The 16,606-nt window shown below is 50.1% G+C and overlaps 1 protein-coding gene across 2 annotated transcripts in view; it reads left to right on the forward strand.

Annotated features, from left to right (window-relative positions):
- The window catches only part of LOC146822466 (NACHT, LRR and PYD domains-containing protein 3-like), a 384,569-nt gene extending 380,088 nt beyond the window's left edge, over window positions 1-4,481 (forward strand). For both annotated transcript variants that reach the window (XM_085613582.1, XM_085613583.1), the window contains one exon: window positions 507-4,481. In XM_085613582.1, coding sequence (XP_085469708.1) covers window positions 507-648 — 142 coding nt within the window. In that variant the 3' untranslated portion in view covers window positions 649-4,481. The remainder of the gene's footprint in view (window positions 1-506) is intronic.
- Window positions 4,482-16,606: the final 12,125 nt, after the last annotated feature.

Consider the following 16,606-nt stretch of genomic DNA (forward strand, 5'->3'; position numbering starts at 1 on the left):
GACCTAAAATGCCCACTTATCTGTTAGCGATTGCGACTGGTGTGTATTTCAGCTCTCTGTGATTTACCACTGCACGGTTCCCTCTGTCCAAACAGTGGAGTTTGGTTGGTGCAGCGGATGTGGTTGTGCATTCGTACCACCAGGCAAGTCGGAGAGCTCTGCAGGACCCACTATGATGACACCGTCTTGTTTCTAGGTGGATTGTACCCTAACCCTGGTATCGCTCAGTGTGAGAAGAATGATGGGCAGTGGGCACTGACTGGCTGTTGTGATTGATTTATGTTTGCAATGTGTATCAGTATTTATCAGCTTGTATTGTGTTTAGAGAAGGTAGAAGATAGCTGGAGGAGAGGAAGTGGTAGTTTAACCCTGGGGCCTCTATGGTGGTTGGTAGCAGTACTCCTAAATATATGCTCAGTTTTTTTGTAATTAGTGCGCATACTGGATTATTTGTCATTTATGTCCACAATGTTGAATCAGTATCTGGCCCTCTCTTGTCCCCACAGGATTGTACATCATTCAATCGATTCGTCTTTGCTTCGTGAACTGAAGAGTGCCAGACCCGAGCTAGAGATCGTGAAGGACAACCCAGACACGAAGAGATGTATTCTTGATACCCTTGAGTTTACAGAACAATTCTGGAGCTAGAGGTCTTTGAACTCCAACATGCAGAGGTGTATTCTGGGCGCCCATGGTGTGCACAGTACAGTGCCAGAGCTAGAGATCTTGGAACACTACTGGCGAAGGGATTTTCTCGATGTCCTTGGTGTGTCAAGAACAATACCGGAGCTAGAGTTCCTCCAACATGTTCTGTGAAGTGATGTATCCTGGATAAAGAGTGTGCATTGTCAAAGCATCCTGAGCATTAGTCTACTTCCACAAACTTACAGTCACTGCTGTTTCACGATATGGCCGTGTAATAAAGACAATACCAATAAGCTATGCAGGTTAAATCACTCCAGGGCGTCTGAATGTTGCCTGCTTCAGACGCTGCCAGAGGCTTCCATGAACCTCATTGGACCTCACTAAACGCATATTGATCTCTTTCAAAACACGGACTGTAAAGTAAGTGAGCAGAACATGTAGATAAGTCACATTATGGGCTGTTCGTCACAGAGAACTAAAAGCATCAGAAGGGTGAGCCGGGACCAGCTCGATAAACAAGGGTAACTTATAGCAAAGAACTAAACACCGCACAGAAGTTGGTCTGGTCAGTCACTCCAGGGGGTCTGGTATATCACCCAGACTTGAATGATTCTGCTTCGGATACTGCCAGAGGCTTCCATGGATCTTGTTTGTCCAGACTAAACATATATTGATCTTTTTTAAAACATTGACTGTAAAGTAAGTGAGTGAAACATGTAAATAAGTCACATTTTGGGATTCCCGTCTCAGAGCATCAGAAGCAGAGTCGGTGTCATGAGGGCCCTCAGGCACGTCGTCGATATTGCAAACTTTGCTTGAGCCTGGCTGCCATGCTACAATATTATTTCGTTATTGCAACACTCTGTCTGTGCCTCGCACATGAGATTCAGTTGTTTTTCTGGTTTTCAGTATTTCTTGAAGTTTAGTCTGAACACGATGTGCAAGGTCGAACTACAGCACTACTTGTTATCCTGTTCTGGTCAGTCCCTATTACCTAGACATAACACGTTGCACACAGCTGCAGGGCTAGGAATTTGTGCTTTGATATTACACTGCTACATGTTTTTAGAACACACTTGGAGAAAGCTGCTCCATGGAGAAGAGCTCTGCTGTGCATATGATGTAACCTTTACATCTAGCCTTTAAAGTAGGTGGTCTGCTGACAAAGCCTAGAGATCTTCCTTTTATAAAATAAAGTACTTCTTACCAAGGGGAGGGTGGCTAGGCTTTATTATTTTGCCTTATTACCACTGCCTTTATAAGATCACTACCCCTTTTGTTTTCTATGGAATTGTGACAATGATAACTGTGCTAAGTGGATGCATTCTGATGCTAGTAGTGGATCGTATACTATATTGTAGAGTACGTATGAGAGTGAACGAAAGAGTGTTCTTGGTCCCGCGATTCCTAAGAGAGTCGGGAGTGTTGTGTTCTGGGTTGTCTAATCATTCATAGCTTCCTGAAATTTTTGGGAGACCGAAGAGCCACTATAGCTAGTCGGTTTGGGATTTTGTTACTGATGTGGTAGGTGATACAGCCCTATACACTGACACTGTTTTCCTGCTCATAGTTCTGTGTATGTGCAGAATCCCTGCAACACCAGGACCAGCTCGATAAAGAGGGAGCTACTTGTAGCAAGTACAAAACACCTCAGACAAGTTGCCAAACACACTCTGGGAATGGCAGAGCATGAAAGGACTATGACAACGAGTACAACTCTGTGGAAGTGAGAGACAAAACCTTAGACAGGAATGTCAACAAGCGCACAGTCAGCACCATCTTAAACAGGAAAGTTAACACAACACACAGCTGTGAAGTGTGAGATTCACAAACTCATGACATGACAACAGACGCGGTGATTCATTCTGAATATTGAGTCGTTGATTGATGATTCTCCGTAAAGTCTTATTAACAGGAGAGATTATTGCAAATTTATTCACAGTTAGGAAAAGCATGCAGTTTGTTGTGCAGGATTTTTCTTTCAATAATCCTCAATATATTATCAAGAAAAGCAGTACTTTATATAGAAGACAAATGTATAACATTCTGTATAATTTAGAGTCTCAGCAGCTCAAAGGAAGAACAAAGCGATACTAAAGGGGATGATGGACAGAGCGTTTGAGCAAATCAAACACTCAACCCCAGCTTTGTTCGCCCTAAGTTGGCAGGGTATGCCCAGATGTGGGTCCCTTGCTCACTTTGCCAATGGATTCAAGATAGCCTGGCTGATGAGGGTTATGAGCACGAAACCGGTCCCAGGATGCTTGTTTCCGGTCCTGGGAAGACCTGGCTTGGCAGTTCGGGCTGGACTGTTCCCATGAGGCACAGGGTCAGACTGATTTGCATATGGCCATGTCTTAACTGGAGTGGTGGAGTGAGCTAAAGAATGATGTATTAAATCCAGATCAGTTGACTGGGGGGGAGTGTTTGATTTGCTCAAACGCTCCGTCCATCATCCCCTTTGGTATCGAAAGGAAGAACAAAGGCGGATGAACCAGCCGTGTGTACATCCAGGAGCTGCAACAGGACCACGAGGCACAGAGGATCTGTTTAAATATGGAAGTTAGCAGGTTTGCAACGTCCAGGTACAATCACGAGTTTAGTGAGAGAACAGTTGGAGGGCTGACTGGGAAGCTTTGTGGAATAATAGCTGGGATTTATTATCAACGGCTGTTCTCTACAAATAAGGAGGCGATAAAACCAATTTCACCGACAAACTGATACGCAATGAAAACAAGCATTTGCAATGCAATTGGTCTCGCCTTTGGGACCTTATATGTATTTATCTATGCAGCACATTAGCCTGGATGCTGAAACATCTACTGTTCTTTAACATGGAGGGAAAGTAAGCACCAAACTGCGTGACACGCCAAGTATGTGAACACATGGAGAGAAATATTGCCTTTCAGTGGGAAATTGTATAGTCCACAGATCTGTTTTTAATATAAAAGCAGGGCCTTCGTTGGTCATATCACTGAAAGGTGGTCATATCACTGAAAATACAAGATTTTCAAAAAATATTATTGTCTAATGCTGCTTTTGCACATAACGCTCTTGACCTACGAGGTGCATTAAATGTCTGCCAAGTGACGGAAGGATGGCCGCGATATCGAGTGAAATGTACAAGCTTCTTCCGCAGACACAGCAGAGAGAGAACAATAAATGTGTATTGAATAAGAAACATGTTACTAGTCGAAGGAAATATCCTGTCACACGTGGTGTTTAATACATGAGAAAAGATTTGGACAAAGAGCGCTGTGAAATTGTGAATGAGACTATGGTGGTGTGATACAACACCCCCTAAAGTGACCAATGAAAGACTGAATTTCTGTAAATGTTGCTACAACTGTGGGTTGGACATGTAGATTTTAGGGTATAACTGGAGTGTCTTAGAGGGGTGTGGTTAGGCGACTGTTGATTTAGACTTGTAGGGAGATTGTCGCAGTCTGTCGATTTGCAGATAGAAGATAGAGGCCTACCTGTTTCCTGTGCCTGTCCCTGTCCTGTATCCTGATTAATCTTTCTTCCCTGACTCTGTCTTAGGGGACCCCTGCTATCACCGTGGCCAGGGGGTGGTATTTTCTCTGAATCTCTTGAGTTAGTATAGTTAAATGATCCATCCTTTGCATAATTATTTGCAAATGTATCTTGTCTCTGAAACTTTTGTCTCTCCACCTATCCACTCCTTTATTTGCGTTTTCGTTCATTTGATATGAGTTTGACACTGTTTGCATTTGCTGATGTTCTGTCACTGTGATTTATGCTTTGCCTTGTAAACCTGTACGAAATGAGCATTTTGCATTCAAAATAATTTTCGATAAACATTATTAATTGCACACGGAGTTTGATTATTTAGCAATCTAGATGGATAGCTAGTTCTAAATTACTACCATCGACTACTCAACTTTGGGTCCATCGACCAGAGGAAAGTAGTTGGTATACAGGCTCGGTTTTGTAGACACAAGTCTGTGTGTAAATAAACAAAATCCAGCGCCTATCCTACAAAGACAGGGATTAATTTACGGAGTAAGTTTGAGTTGAAGTGAGTATGGGCCAGTGCGTTTGAGTTTGTTGTTTGATCCCTATTTGAAGCAAATAGTGGGAGCTCGCGCTGGATCAGACGTGCACAGCAGTAACAAACAAATCTGTGTTTTACGTACCAGAAATGACCATTAACAGGCACACTTAAAACTGACTGCACCTTTATACAATCATCGAATAAGAAACGGCCTAAATTGATACGAAAATCATTGGTTTAAAAACAATTGATCTTGCCTGTATCCCAAAAACAACAATTGATGGACAGAATGCAGAACAATGTCATACATTCACCCCAGTACAGAGATCTGGGCCTAAATCCATCGTTTTTTTGCTCACCATGCCGTTCCAGTTTGAACCCAGCCATATGCAAATCAGTCTTGACCCTGTGCCCCATGGGAACAGTCCAGCCCGAACTGCCAAGCCAGGTCCTCCCTGGACTGGAAACAAGCATCCTAGGACCGGTTTCGGGCTTTCAGCCTTCGTCAGCCAGGATAGCTTGATTCCAGTGGCATGGAGAGCAAGGGACTCACGTCTGAGCATACCCTTCCCACTCGGGGTGACAAATGCAAAAACAACAATTGATGGACAGAATGCAGAACAATGTCATACATTCACCCCAGTACAGAGATCTGGGCCTAAATCCATCGTTTTTTTGCTCACCATGCCATTCCAGTTTGAACCCAGCCATATGCAAATCAGTCTTGACCCTGTGCCCCATGGGAACAGTCCAGCCCGAACTGCCAAGCCAGGTCCTCCCTGGACTGGAAACAAGCATCCTAGGACCGGTTTCGGGCTTTCAGCCTTCGTCTTGCCTGTATCCCAGCAGTCTATTAGAACAAGATTAAAGAGCTTAAGCTCTCCAGAAGCTCTTGAAATGAAGAAAGATCTGATTAACGTTATGCCTGTTTGAGGCTTACATCGCAGGTAATGATCCTTTTCTGATCCTGCTTCGCTTTATTGGTTCAGCCACCACCCTTGGCAAAAGCTCGAATCCAGCTAATTTTGGGGGATAAAGCAGGACAAACAAAAATGACATTACCTCCAATTCTAGTTGCACTCCTTATTTAAATATTCATTGTCTTCCAACCTAAACGTCGGTGATTTTCCTGACGAGCATGATGCTGGTCAAGCCTCAAATGCAGCCAAGGTTCACAACTGGCTAAGTGAACATGCTTCAAAATATGGTGCCACTTGTACCGTCTGTGCCAATGACCTTTAAGGAGTAGTTGGTAGACCATTAGAAATGGAATCCTCCACTGGGCAATACTTTGTAAAGTGTAATGTTAGAAATGGATTTAAATACCAAAGCTAGTAAGCAGCATTGGACATGAGAGATAAGGAGTTGCAGAGAAAAGCTAGGCGCAAAGTGTGAGGTGACTAATAAAACTAAACAAGAAACCCAATACCGGTCTGGATGACCTGTTTCAAAATAGAAAGTGATTAATACATAAATTCACCCGATTTTATAATGCTGCTGTGGTCTATCCTGGCATGTGGGCACAGAAATGAGGAATTGCTCTGCAACTTCGAAATAAAATTAGAAATATGGAAAGGGGCAGATGGGGATGTCGGTAAAAGGAGAGAGGCGGCACTGCAGGTCAGCAAAAGATGCCTCTTTCAAGCAGATTAAGGCAGATCCCATCCTAGTCTAGAAATTTCAGGTTGTGTGTTTTACTTCTGGAAAATAGAGACAAAGTCGAGGAGTAAGGCTAAACTACTCTGAAAAAGTTATTCACTGGGACTCCTATTGCTGAGAGACAGTAGTCATACTTTCAATGTAGAGTTGGAAAACTCTAAAGGAAACTATATACATACACACACACACGTATACATACATACATACAAAGGGTGCATGGTTAACAATTAGAGAAACAGAGGCCACAACCATGGAAACCACAACCTTGCAAAGGAAAGGGAGTCAAATAAGTCCCTTCATAAGAGACTAAGCACTATTGATCACTGTGTAGCATGTCAATTTGTGCTGAAAATATCTTGCGATGGCAAATAACTGAGCAAACCACATCTCAAAGGAAGCTAAACACGTTAAGTAAAAACAAGAGTACACTCTAGAAAGGCACATGACTGAAGTGAAGATAATACAGAAGTGGGAGAACTTTCATTTGATACAGGAATTTTAAAATACCTCTGGTGGAGAGGAGGTATTTATTTTCTAGTAATGATGCTCTCTCTGGGATTTTATGGAACAAAGCCAGCAGTGTAATAGGATAAATACACTGCGAAGGGAGAGAGCTACTGATACACTTTGTCCATGGCACTTAGTTACGGTAACAATAAATGGGACACAGTGTCACTCATGTGACGGCACCTGTAACGCTACACCTTTGCTATCTGGGCGAGAGGAGTTATCTTCTCCTTTTGTGGCAAGGTGGCTGCCGCACCTGACTCCGCCACAGCAGGCCAACGAGTTTTGCATCTGCAAGCATGTCCGGGTAGACTCATGTTGGGTGCACGCTGCTCACATGCGGGCACTCGGCCACTAATAAGTTTAACCATTTGGGCTTTCAAAAGCAGCCAGGCTTTCCCTGATTGGGGCAAGATAGTCCTGTAAAGTTTTGGCAAATTTCCCAAAGATCTCATCAAGGTTCAAAGCATCCCCCTTTCCCGGTCATCTCCTTGAGGGTTCTTGGTTTAGCTGTTGGGCTGGGGCGGGATGCTTTAACATTGGAACTTTTATGTTTGGCAGTGGTTTCAGGGGAGGAATTGACAAGGTCTGTACTCTGGGATGCCAAGTCAATGCAGGGATTACTGCAGGGATTAATGTCTACCAGTGTGACCTCGTTTGCAGCTCCTGCAGTACTATGGGAAATCGCCCCATCCATATCTCTTGGTGGACAGTCCATCTCCATCATAGGGAGGGCGTTCCCCAGCATGCTACCACAGGCCATCAGCTCCCGCAGCTTTCCTGTGGCCCCCCCTTTACTTCTCCCAGCCCCAATGGATAGTCTTTGCTCGGTCATAGCAATCTCCGTAGAAATCACCCCATTGGCTCTCTCAAGCATGGTGTCTATGCCTGTGGGCCTACATGGAAGCAGAGCTTCCCCATTACTGTTACCGTACGCTTACCCGTGGTGCACAATAATCCAGATCATTAATCGAGATGGTGGCCTGCAATAGACGGTGTGCCTCTGCCCAGCCCTGTCTTTCATCTAGCGGATTATGTAAAGCAGAAAGAATGCAGATAGTCTGTGGTGGTCAGTGGTAGTCGATAAGATACACTGAGGACCGCCATAGACACCAGCAGGAATGCCGTTTAACATTGACACCCAGAAAGAAATAGCAGCGGTGGAGATTCACTTACCTCCTCTCCCCTAGGCATGATGGAACCGCCGCCTCCACCACACAGCTGGGACTCAAAATCTTGGGTTTTAAGTTTGAATTATCCAGAAGGCGCAGGATCTTGCAGCACAGCTTTGAAGTAGCAGAGGAAGTGGAGAAACTCTAAGGCAAAAAGATGGCATTGTGCCCAAGTGCCCTACCGCCCTGCTGCACACCCAACTCCACGAGCGAGACAGGTGCAGTGACAGTAGACAGGACAGCAAGAAGAGCAGCAACAGGTTGACCACCAAAGAGCGCATTGCTGCCGACCTCAGCCAATCCATGTTATCCCCCAATGCCGCAACACGAGACGACAAGGTGAAGGCAGGTGGCATGCGGCAGAAAAGAAGCAACCTTGGGGTGAAAGAGGGCCGCCAACCACCCTAGTATCCGTTGCTCTCCGGGAAGCACTCCAGGCATGTGACGTGTTGCGGGCATGAGTGTAGCTTCAGAGGGAAGGAGCACTTGGACACACCATCTAAATTAGAAGAAGCTGCACCTGGCCTCCTCCAACTTGGTGGCCTACGTACACTACAGAACCTTGCCCTAGCTGGCGCTTACTTTGCTTGCTAGTCAGGCCTGCCTGCTGCAGGGCCGGAAGCCCTTCCTTGAGGTGGACCAGGTGATCCTTCCAGGTGAAACTAAATACAGCTATATCATCAAGATAAACAGCACTGAAACTTTCTAAACCTAAAAGTACTCAGATCACAAACCTCTAGATGATTTCAGGTGCATTTTCCAACCCAAAGGGCATCACTTTTAACTGAATTTGGCCGTCAGATGTAGAAAAATCAGATATCTGCTTAGCTTCGGCAGTGAGGGCTATGTGAAAATAACCCAATGTCAGGTCAAAGGTACTCAGATATTTTGCTGGTCCCAACCTATCAATGAGCTCATCAGCTTTTGGGACGGACTGGGCATCAGTCTGAGTGACTGCACTGAGGTCCCTGTAGTCCACAGATTTCCTCTCAGGCTTTCTCTCCTTCGGGGTTTGGGCTTAGACACTAGTACAACTGAGCAACCCATGGACTCCTGCAGGGCTCAAATACCCCCAGCTCCAACGTCTTGACAACCTCAGTCTTAATGCCGGCCTTGGCCCGGTCAGACAACCTGTATAGTTTACTTTTGACAGGTAAGTTGCCACTGATGTTCACATCGTGGGCACACCATGTTACCAGACCTCGGGTCAGAGAAATAGTCCAGCAAACTGCTTCAGCAACTGACAGCAGTCCCTTTATTGCTGTTCTGTCAAGTTGGTGAAGAAGAGAACTACTCCTTCCACACTTCCATCTTGGGCATTAGAGGATAAAAGGTCTGGAAGGGGCTCACTCTTTTCCTCCTCACCTCATCAGTCAGCATCAGCCTGGTGATGTCTGCCCTGCCATGGTGCAACTTGAGCTTGTTCACATTGTTGACCCTGTGAGCGCTCCTGTGGGTACCCAGATCTACCAAGTAGGTGACTTCCTTCATCTTCTCTGTGAATGGATATTACTCAGTCCACCTGCCCTGAAGTGTTCTAGGTCCCACTGACTCCAAGACCCACACCAATTGTTCTGGCTGGTACTTGACGATGGAGGGCCTCTGGTCATACCTGTGCTTCATAAGCTCCTGGCCGGCCATCAGGTTCTTATTCACCTTCTTCATATGCTCAGCCACCCTGAACGAAGGCCAAGCGTATTGTCCACTATGACCTACTTTAGCTCCTTGACAGATCTCTCCCAACCTTCCCTAACTAAGCTTAGTGGACCTCTTACAGAGTGTCCAAAGAGCCACTCTCAGGGCGCTAAAGCCAATCATTTTTGGGAACCTCCCTGTAGGCAAATAGCAGGCATGTGAGAAGGACATCCATCTCCTCCTGAGTTTCTCAGGTAACCCCGGCATAATGCCTTTCATGGTCTTGTTGAACATCCCAACTAGACCATTGCCATGGTAATGGTAGGGGGTGGTCACACCACACTCCTCCCACATAGCCTTCAGATAGCCAGACTTAAAATGTATGCCTCTATCTTAGATTAGCTCCTCAGGGAACCCAACTCTGGTGAATATACCCAGCAGGACTCCTGGTGCCTGTCCTAAGGGAACCAGTCTCTAGGAACATTTTGGTATGGTCCACTCCCACAAAGATAAACAGATTCCCTGAGGTTGTGGGGGAGGGTCGGTCTAGTGGACCAACAGTGGCAATCCCTACCCTCTCAAAGGGGGGACCCACTACTGGAAGAGATATCAAGGGAGCCTTTGTCCTGCCCTCTGCCTTGGCACTGGCATGGCAGGTGACACAGGGGTGACACAACTCCTTGACCTTCTCATACATCTGGGGACGGGAAAAGAGATTGGCAAGGTGTCCAGCTAAAGAGATAGCATGGGCCAGGTTAAGGAGAAACTTCATGTACTGCCGGGGGACCACAAGTCTTCTAGTTGCCCATGGTTTGGGGTCCTTTGCCTTGCTGTACAGGAGGCCCTCCTCCCAGTATACCTTATGGGTGCCACTGATATCCCTTTGCTCCTATCCAACAGCTCACTGTCGGAGGTCCTCCAAAGTGGGACATAACCTGTTTTGACCCCTGTGCCCCACACAGACGGTCGCTCACCTCTCACTGCTGCTGCCTGTCGCCTGCTGCTGCCTGTCGCCTGCTGCTGCCTGTTGCCTGTCGCCTACCTGCTGGTACCGACCCCGCTCACGCCGCTCCCTCCTCACCTGCGCTGACCTCCGCTTCACGCCGCTCTCCTCCTGCTGCTGCTGGCCACTCTCCTCGCCTCCTCGCCGCCGCCGCTGCCCCGGTCACTCGCCTTCCTGGTTTCCCGCCGCTGACCCCGCAGTCCCGCCTCTCCTCCCTGCCCATTGGCCACCCAGCCTCCCGCCTCCCAGCGGACCCTCCCTCCCGGCTCCTTACTTAAGGTGACCGCGGCGGGCTGGTCAGTGTGACCCCTGTGCCCCACACAGACGGTCGCTCACCTCTAACTGCTGCTGCCTGTCGCCTGCTGCTGCCTGTCGCCTGCTGCTGCCTGTTGCCTGTCGCCTACCTGCTGGTACCGACCCCGCTCACGCCGCTCCCTCCTCACCTGCGCTGACCTCCGCTTCATGCCGCTCTCCTCCTGCTGCTGCTGGCCACTCTCCTCGCCTCCTCGCCGCCGCCGCTGCCCCGGTCACTCGCCTTCCTGGTTTCCCGCCGCTGACCCCGCAGTCCCGCCTCTCCTCCCTGCCCATTGGCCACCCAGCCTCCCGCCTCCCAGCGGACCCTCCCTCCCGGCTCCTTACTTAAGGTGACCGCGGCGGGCTGGTCAGTGTGACCCCTGTGCCCCACACAGACGGTCGCTCACCTCTCACTGCTGCAGCCTGTCGCCTGCTGCTGCCTGTCGCCTGCTGCTGCCTGTTGCCTGTTGCCTACCTGCTGGTACCGACCCCGCTCACGCCGCCTCCTCCTCACCTGCGCTGACCTCCGCTTCACGCCGCTCTCCTCCTGCTGCTGCTGGCCACTCTCCTCGCCTCCTCGCCGCCGCCGCTGCCCCGGTCACTCGCCTTCCTGGTTTCCCGCCGCTGACCCCGCAGTCCCGCCTCTCCTCCCTGCCCATTGGCCACCCAGCCTCCCGCCTCCCAGCGGACCCTCCCTCCCGGCTCCTTACTTATGACGCCCCCCCAGCGACCGCGCAGCGGACGCGCGCAGCGGGAGCGCCGACTGAGCGCCGAAGGTGCGCCAAAGGTAAGCCCGTCTGCGCCCGTCCGCGCCTGGACCGCGCCCAGCGCCAGACCCCCTGGTCCCCGCGCCCGCCAGCCCCCCCGCAGGACCTACGACTTCGCTACGCTCATCGCACTCAAACCTGCCCGAGCCCCCGGATGCCACCGAGCGTCCCCGCGATGCACCCATGGACCCTTCGACTGCCGATCCTGCAACTTCTCCTGCCTCCGAACAAGCACCACGCCCACCAAGACGGACAACAGCAACCACCTCAAGTGCATCCTGATCAACACCCGCTCCATCCACAGACACGCCGTGGAACTCTGGAACCTCCTCGACACCGCATCTCCAGACGTCGCCTTCCTCACGGAAACCTGGATGAACGCCTCCTCAGCCCCCGACATCGCCATAGCCATCCCGGACGGCTACAAGATCATCAGGAGGGATCGCAACAACCAGACCGGAGGGGGCATCGCCATCGTTCACAAAAGCACCATCCGCATCTCGACTGACTCCACCGACGCATTCAACACCGCCGAATACCTGCACTTCCAGATCCACACCGACCCCAAGACTACCCTCAGAGGCACCCTCATCTACAGACCCCCGGGACCACGCGCACAGTTCTGCGAAGACATCACGGACTTCATCAGCCCTCACGCCCTCCCCTCCACCGACTGCATCCTCCTCGGAGACCTCAACTTCCACCTGGAGAACAACAACGACCGCAACACGACCACCCTGCTGGACAACCTCGCCAACCTCGGACTCCAGCAACTGGTCAACACCCCCACCCACTACGCCGGCCACACGCTCGACCCCCTCTTCTCATCCAGCAAGCACATCACCTTCAGCCACTGCACCGGACTCCACTGGACTGACCACAGCTGCGTCCACTTCAGCTTCAAGAAGAACACGGTCCACCACCACCCGAAGCAGGTTCCCCACAGAAACTGGAGCAAGATCACCGTCGACCAGCTCACCACCTCCCTCAGCCAGAACCCACCGGTCAGGACAACGGACCCTAACACAGCAGCCCTCGACCTCACGCAATGGCTGACCTCCTGTGCCAACGACCTCGCCCCACTGAAGAAACCACTGACCAGGCCCAGAAGCAAGAAGGCCCCCTGGTTCACCGACGAACTCAAGGACTCCAAGAAGGCCTGCCGCACCCTCGAGAAGGCCTGGCTCCTCGACAAGACCACCGACAACATGACCGCCCTCAAACTCGCCACCCGCAGACATCACCAGCTCATCCGCACCACCAAGAAGAAATCTTTGAAGGAACGACTGGACAAGAACGCCCATGACAGCAAGGAGCTCTTCAACATCGTCAAGGAGTTCTCCAACCCCAGCACCAGCAACAACGACATCACTCCCTCGCAGGACCTCTGCGACTCCCTCGCCTCGTACTTCCACCGCAAGATCGCCGACATCCACAACAGTTTTGGCGCTCCACCCCCGCACCCATCGACCGAACCTACGCACCCCGCCGCCATCCTCCAGACATGGACCAAAGTGACCCTCGAAGACACGACACGCATGATGAACACCATCCACTCCGGATCTCCGACCGACCCATGCCCCCACCATGTCTTCAACAAGGCCGCCTCTACCATCGCACCCCACCTCCGAGACATCATCAACGCCTCCTTCGACACAGCCACCTTCCCAGAGAGCTGGAAGCACGCCGAGCTCAGCGCACTACTGAAGAAACCAACTGCGGACCCGACCGACCTCAAGAACTTCCGCCCTATCTCGCTCCTTCCTTTCCCTGCCAAAGTCATCGAGAAGGTCGTCAACAAGCAGCTGGCCGCCTTCCTCGAGACGAACGGATCCCTCGACCCATCGCAATCCGGATTCAGAGCCAACCACAGCACAGAGACCGCCCTCATCGCAGCCACCGACGACATCCGAGCCCTGCTCGACAAAGGTGAAACAGCGGCACTCATCCTCCTTGACCTCTCCACAGCATTTGACACTGTCTGCCACCGCACCCTAGTCCAATGCCTCAACGACACCGGCATCCAGGGGATTGCTCTGGAATGGATCATCTCATACCTCTCCGGCAGAACACAGAGAGTACGCCTCCCTCCGTTCCGCTCTGAGGCCACCGAAGTCATCTGCGGCGTCCCGCAAGGATCATCGCTCAGCCCCACTCTCTTCAACATCTACATGAAACCCCTCGCTGCCATCGCACGCCAACACAACCTCAACATCATCTCGTACGCCGATGACACCCAGCTGATTCTCTCCCTGACCAGAGACCCCGACACCGCCAAAGCCGACCTACACGAAGGGATGAAAGATGTCGCCGAATGGATGAACATCAGCCGCCTGAAGTTGAACACGGACAAGACAGAAGTCCTCATCCTGGGACCATCGCCCTCTGCATGGGACGACTCCTGGTGGCCCCCGGCCCTGGGCACCGCACCCAAGCAAACGGACCACGCACGCAACTTGGGCATCATCCTGGACTCCTCCCTATCGATGACCAGACAAGTCAACGCCGTCTCCTCATCTTGCTTCCACAACCTCCGCATGCTCCGCAAGATCTTCAGATGGATCCCGACTGAGACCAGGAAGACTGTCACCCAGGCCCTCGTCACCAGTAGACTAGACTACGGAAACACCCTCTACGCCGGTACAACAGCCAAGCTTCAGAAAAAACTTCAGCGTATCCAGAACGCCTCCGCCCGTCTCATCCTGAACGCCCCCCGACGCAGCCACATCTCGAGCCACCTAAGAGACCTGCACTGGCTCCCTGTCAACAAGAGGATCACGTTCAGGCTCCTCACCCACACACACAAATCCCTCCACGACCTGGGCCCAAGGTACCTCAACGACCGCCTGACCTTCTACACGCCCACCCGACAGCTACGATCCGCGTACCTCGCCCTCGCCGTCGTCCCTCGCATCCAGAGAGCCACCGCCGGAGGAAGATCCTTCTTCTACCTGGCGGCTAAGACATGGAACTCCCTGCCCGTCCACCTGCGGCTGACCCAGGACCACCTCGCCTTCAGGAAACAGCTCAAGACCTGGCTGTTCGAGCAGTAGCAGACCCCCTCCCCCAAGCGCCTTGAGACCCTTCCGGGTGAGTAGTGCGCGATATAAATTCCTTGATTGATTGATTGATTTTTAACAATTGTTATTAGGGTACATGTGTCGCAAAGGTACATCCAACCAGAGACATTGTGTATTGTAATGTTCTGATAACCATCACAATCTCATACCTCACTTGCAGTCTTGACAACCATATACTTGACACATGCACTTTTTACTTTTCAACAAACAGCACAAGAAGACACAAACTAGGCTTCCTCCCTTCCTCCGATGCCACATTGCACAGCAGTTAAATAGTGAGTAGCAACTGTGGAGCACTTAAGAGCTTCTACCGCATAGTGATGGGTAATCTACTGTTCACCTAATATGGGGGTTAAATCAAGGAATTTAATTGCGGATCACTCCACGGATGCGTGATGGAAAAGGCCATGGAGCAATCCCGCAGGAGAACAGGATATAACAAGACCCATCAAAGTCCTTAGGATTTTTACAAATACTAACCCAGTCCAGTATTGCTGTAGAGAGGGACAGGCCCACAGTACATGGATTAGTACAGGCCCACAGTGTATCAATTAGGGCCGCCTCAGGTAAAGCACAATGAGGACAGGCCCACAAGCCACGTGCATTGCAGTATGGGACTGGTCCTTCCGCAGTACGAAGGCTCTATAATGCCATTGAATAAGTGTGCCTCATGTAACCACCCTTTGGAGTGTGTGAAAGACTTTGTGTGTAGGTAGCAATAGGTTCTGTATGTGAAACAACTCATATAGAGATCGGTTAATGCGTTCATACTTTACAAATTGTCCAGGAGGGAGATTGTACTCAACTATTAAGTTAGGAAAGTCCATAAACTCCTTGTTTCGGAAAAGATCACCCACCATAGGATGCCATCCCTTGCCAAGCATGCAGATGTCCCAATTTCAACGAGAATGTTGATTTTGGGAAACCTACTGGGGGAATAGCCAGGGCAATTGGAGTGGGCTCTGACGTTATCTTGTCCACTCTCGCTAGACATGCTGTAGCCAAACGGAACAAAAACATGCGTGGAGAAGAAGGTCATGTGGAAGGGTATTGTGTGTAATGTGGCAGCCCATCTCTAAATTCCACCCATTGCAACTGAGCCGGTAAGTAATAGCATTCAAAATCTGGGCGATCATGTCCCACTGCGTCTACCAGAAGTTTCAATATGGCAAGAGCTACTCAGCAGCATCCACCGCCTCAGAACAGAGTCACCAAATAGGGATCAGCTGGGACTGAAGATTTCTGAAGGCTTCACCCACATTGCTGTCAAGAAGATCCGCAGGAGAATCATGGTGGATCCAGAGGTCCTGAAATGTTGTCATTTGAAATGGCAATCGAAGGCCGAGCAGTGGCAAGAGAGGACGCTGACATGCTTGTTTCAGAGGGAAAATGCTGGATTTAGCCCAGGAGACCAGAGACAGATGCAAAGTCAGAGATGATCTGGGCCATAGAGAATAGATCCATGGACACATCCCAGACATATAGCAGAAGATCATAGGCATACCGCGAGATTGTGTGTGTCTGGCGGTGTACCGGACTCCCCCATGCGGTTCTGCGCAGGTTCATGCATGCAGACAGTGGCTCCATAGCCATGACAATCAAAAGTGGAGCCATGGTGCACCTTGCCTAGTGCTCCTGAATAATGGCCTTGCAGTTGAGATACGTTTACTCGTTTTCACCAGGGCAGTCAGAGCTGAATTCAGTATTCAAATCCATTCGCACCCCTGAGGTCCTATCCCAAACTGCAACAACATGCTATGCATGTAATCCTGATGAAAAGAGTCAAAAATCTTCTCCAAGTTGAGAGCAATAAACACCTCGTTAAG

This window comes from Triturus cristatus, chromosome 6 (assembly GCF_964204655.1).
Source record: "Triturus cristatus chromosome 6, aTriCri1.1, whole genome shotgun sequence".
In the NCBI taxonomy this organism is placed as follows: Eukaryota; Metazoa; Chordata; class Amphibia; order Caudata; family Salamandridae; genus Triturus; species Triturus cristatus.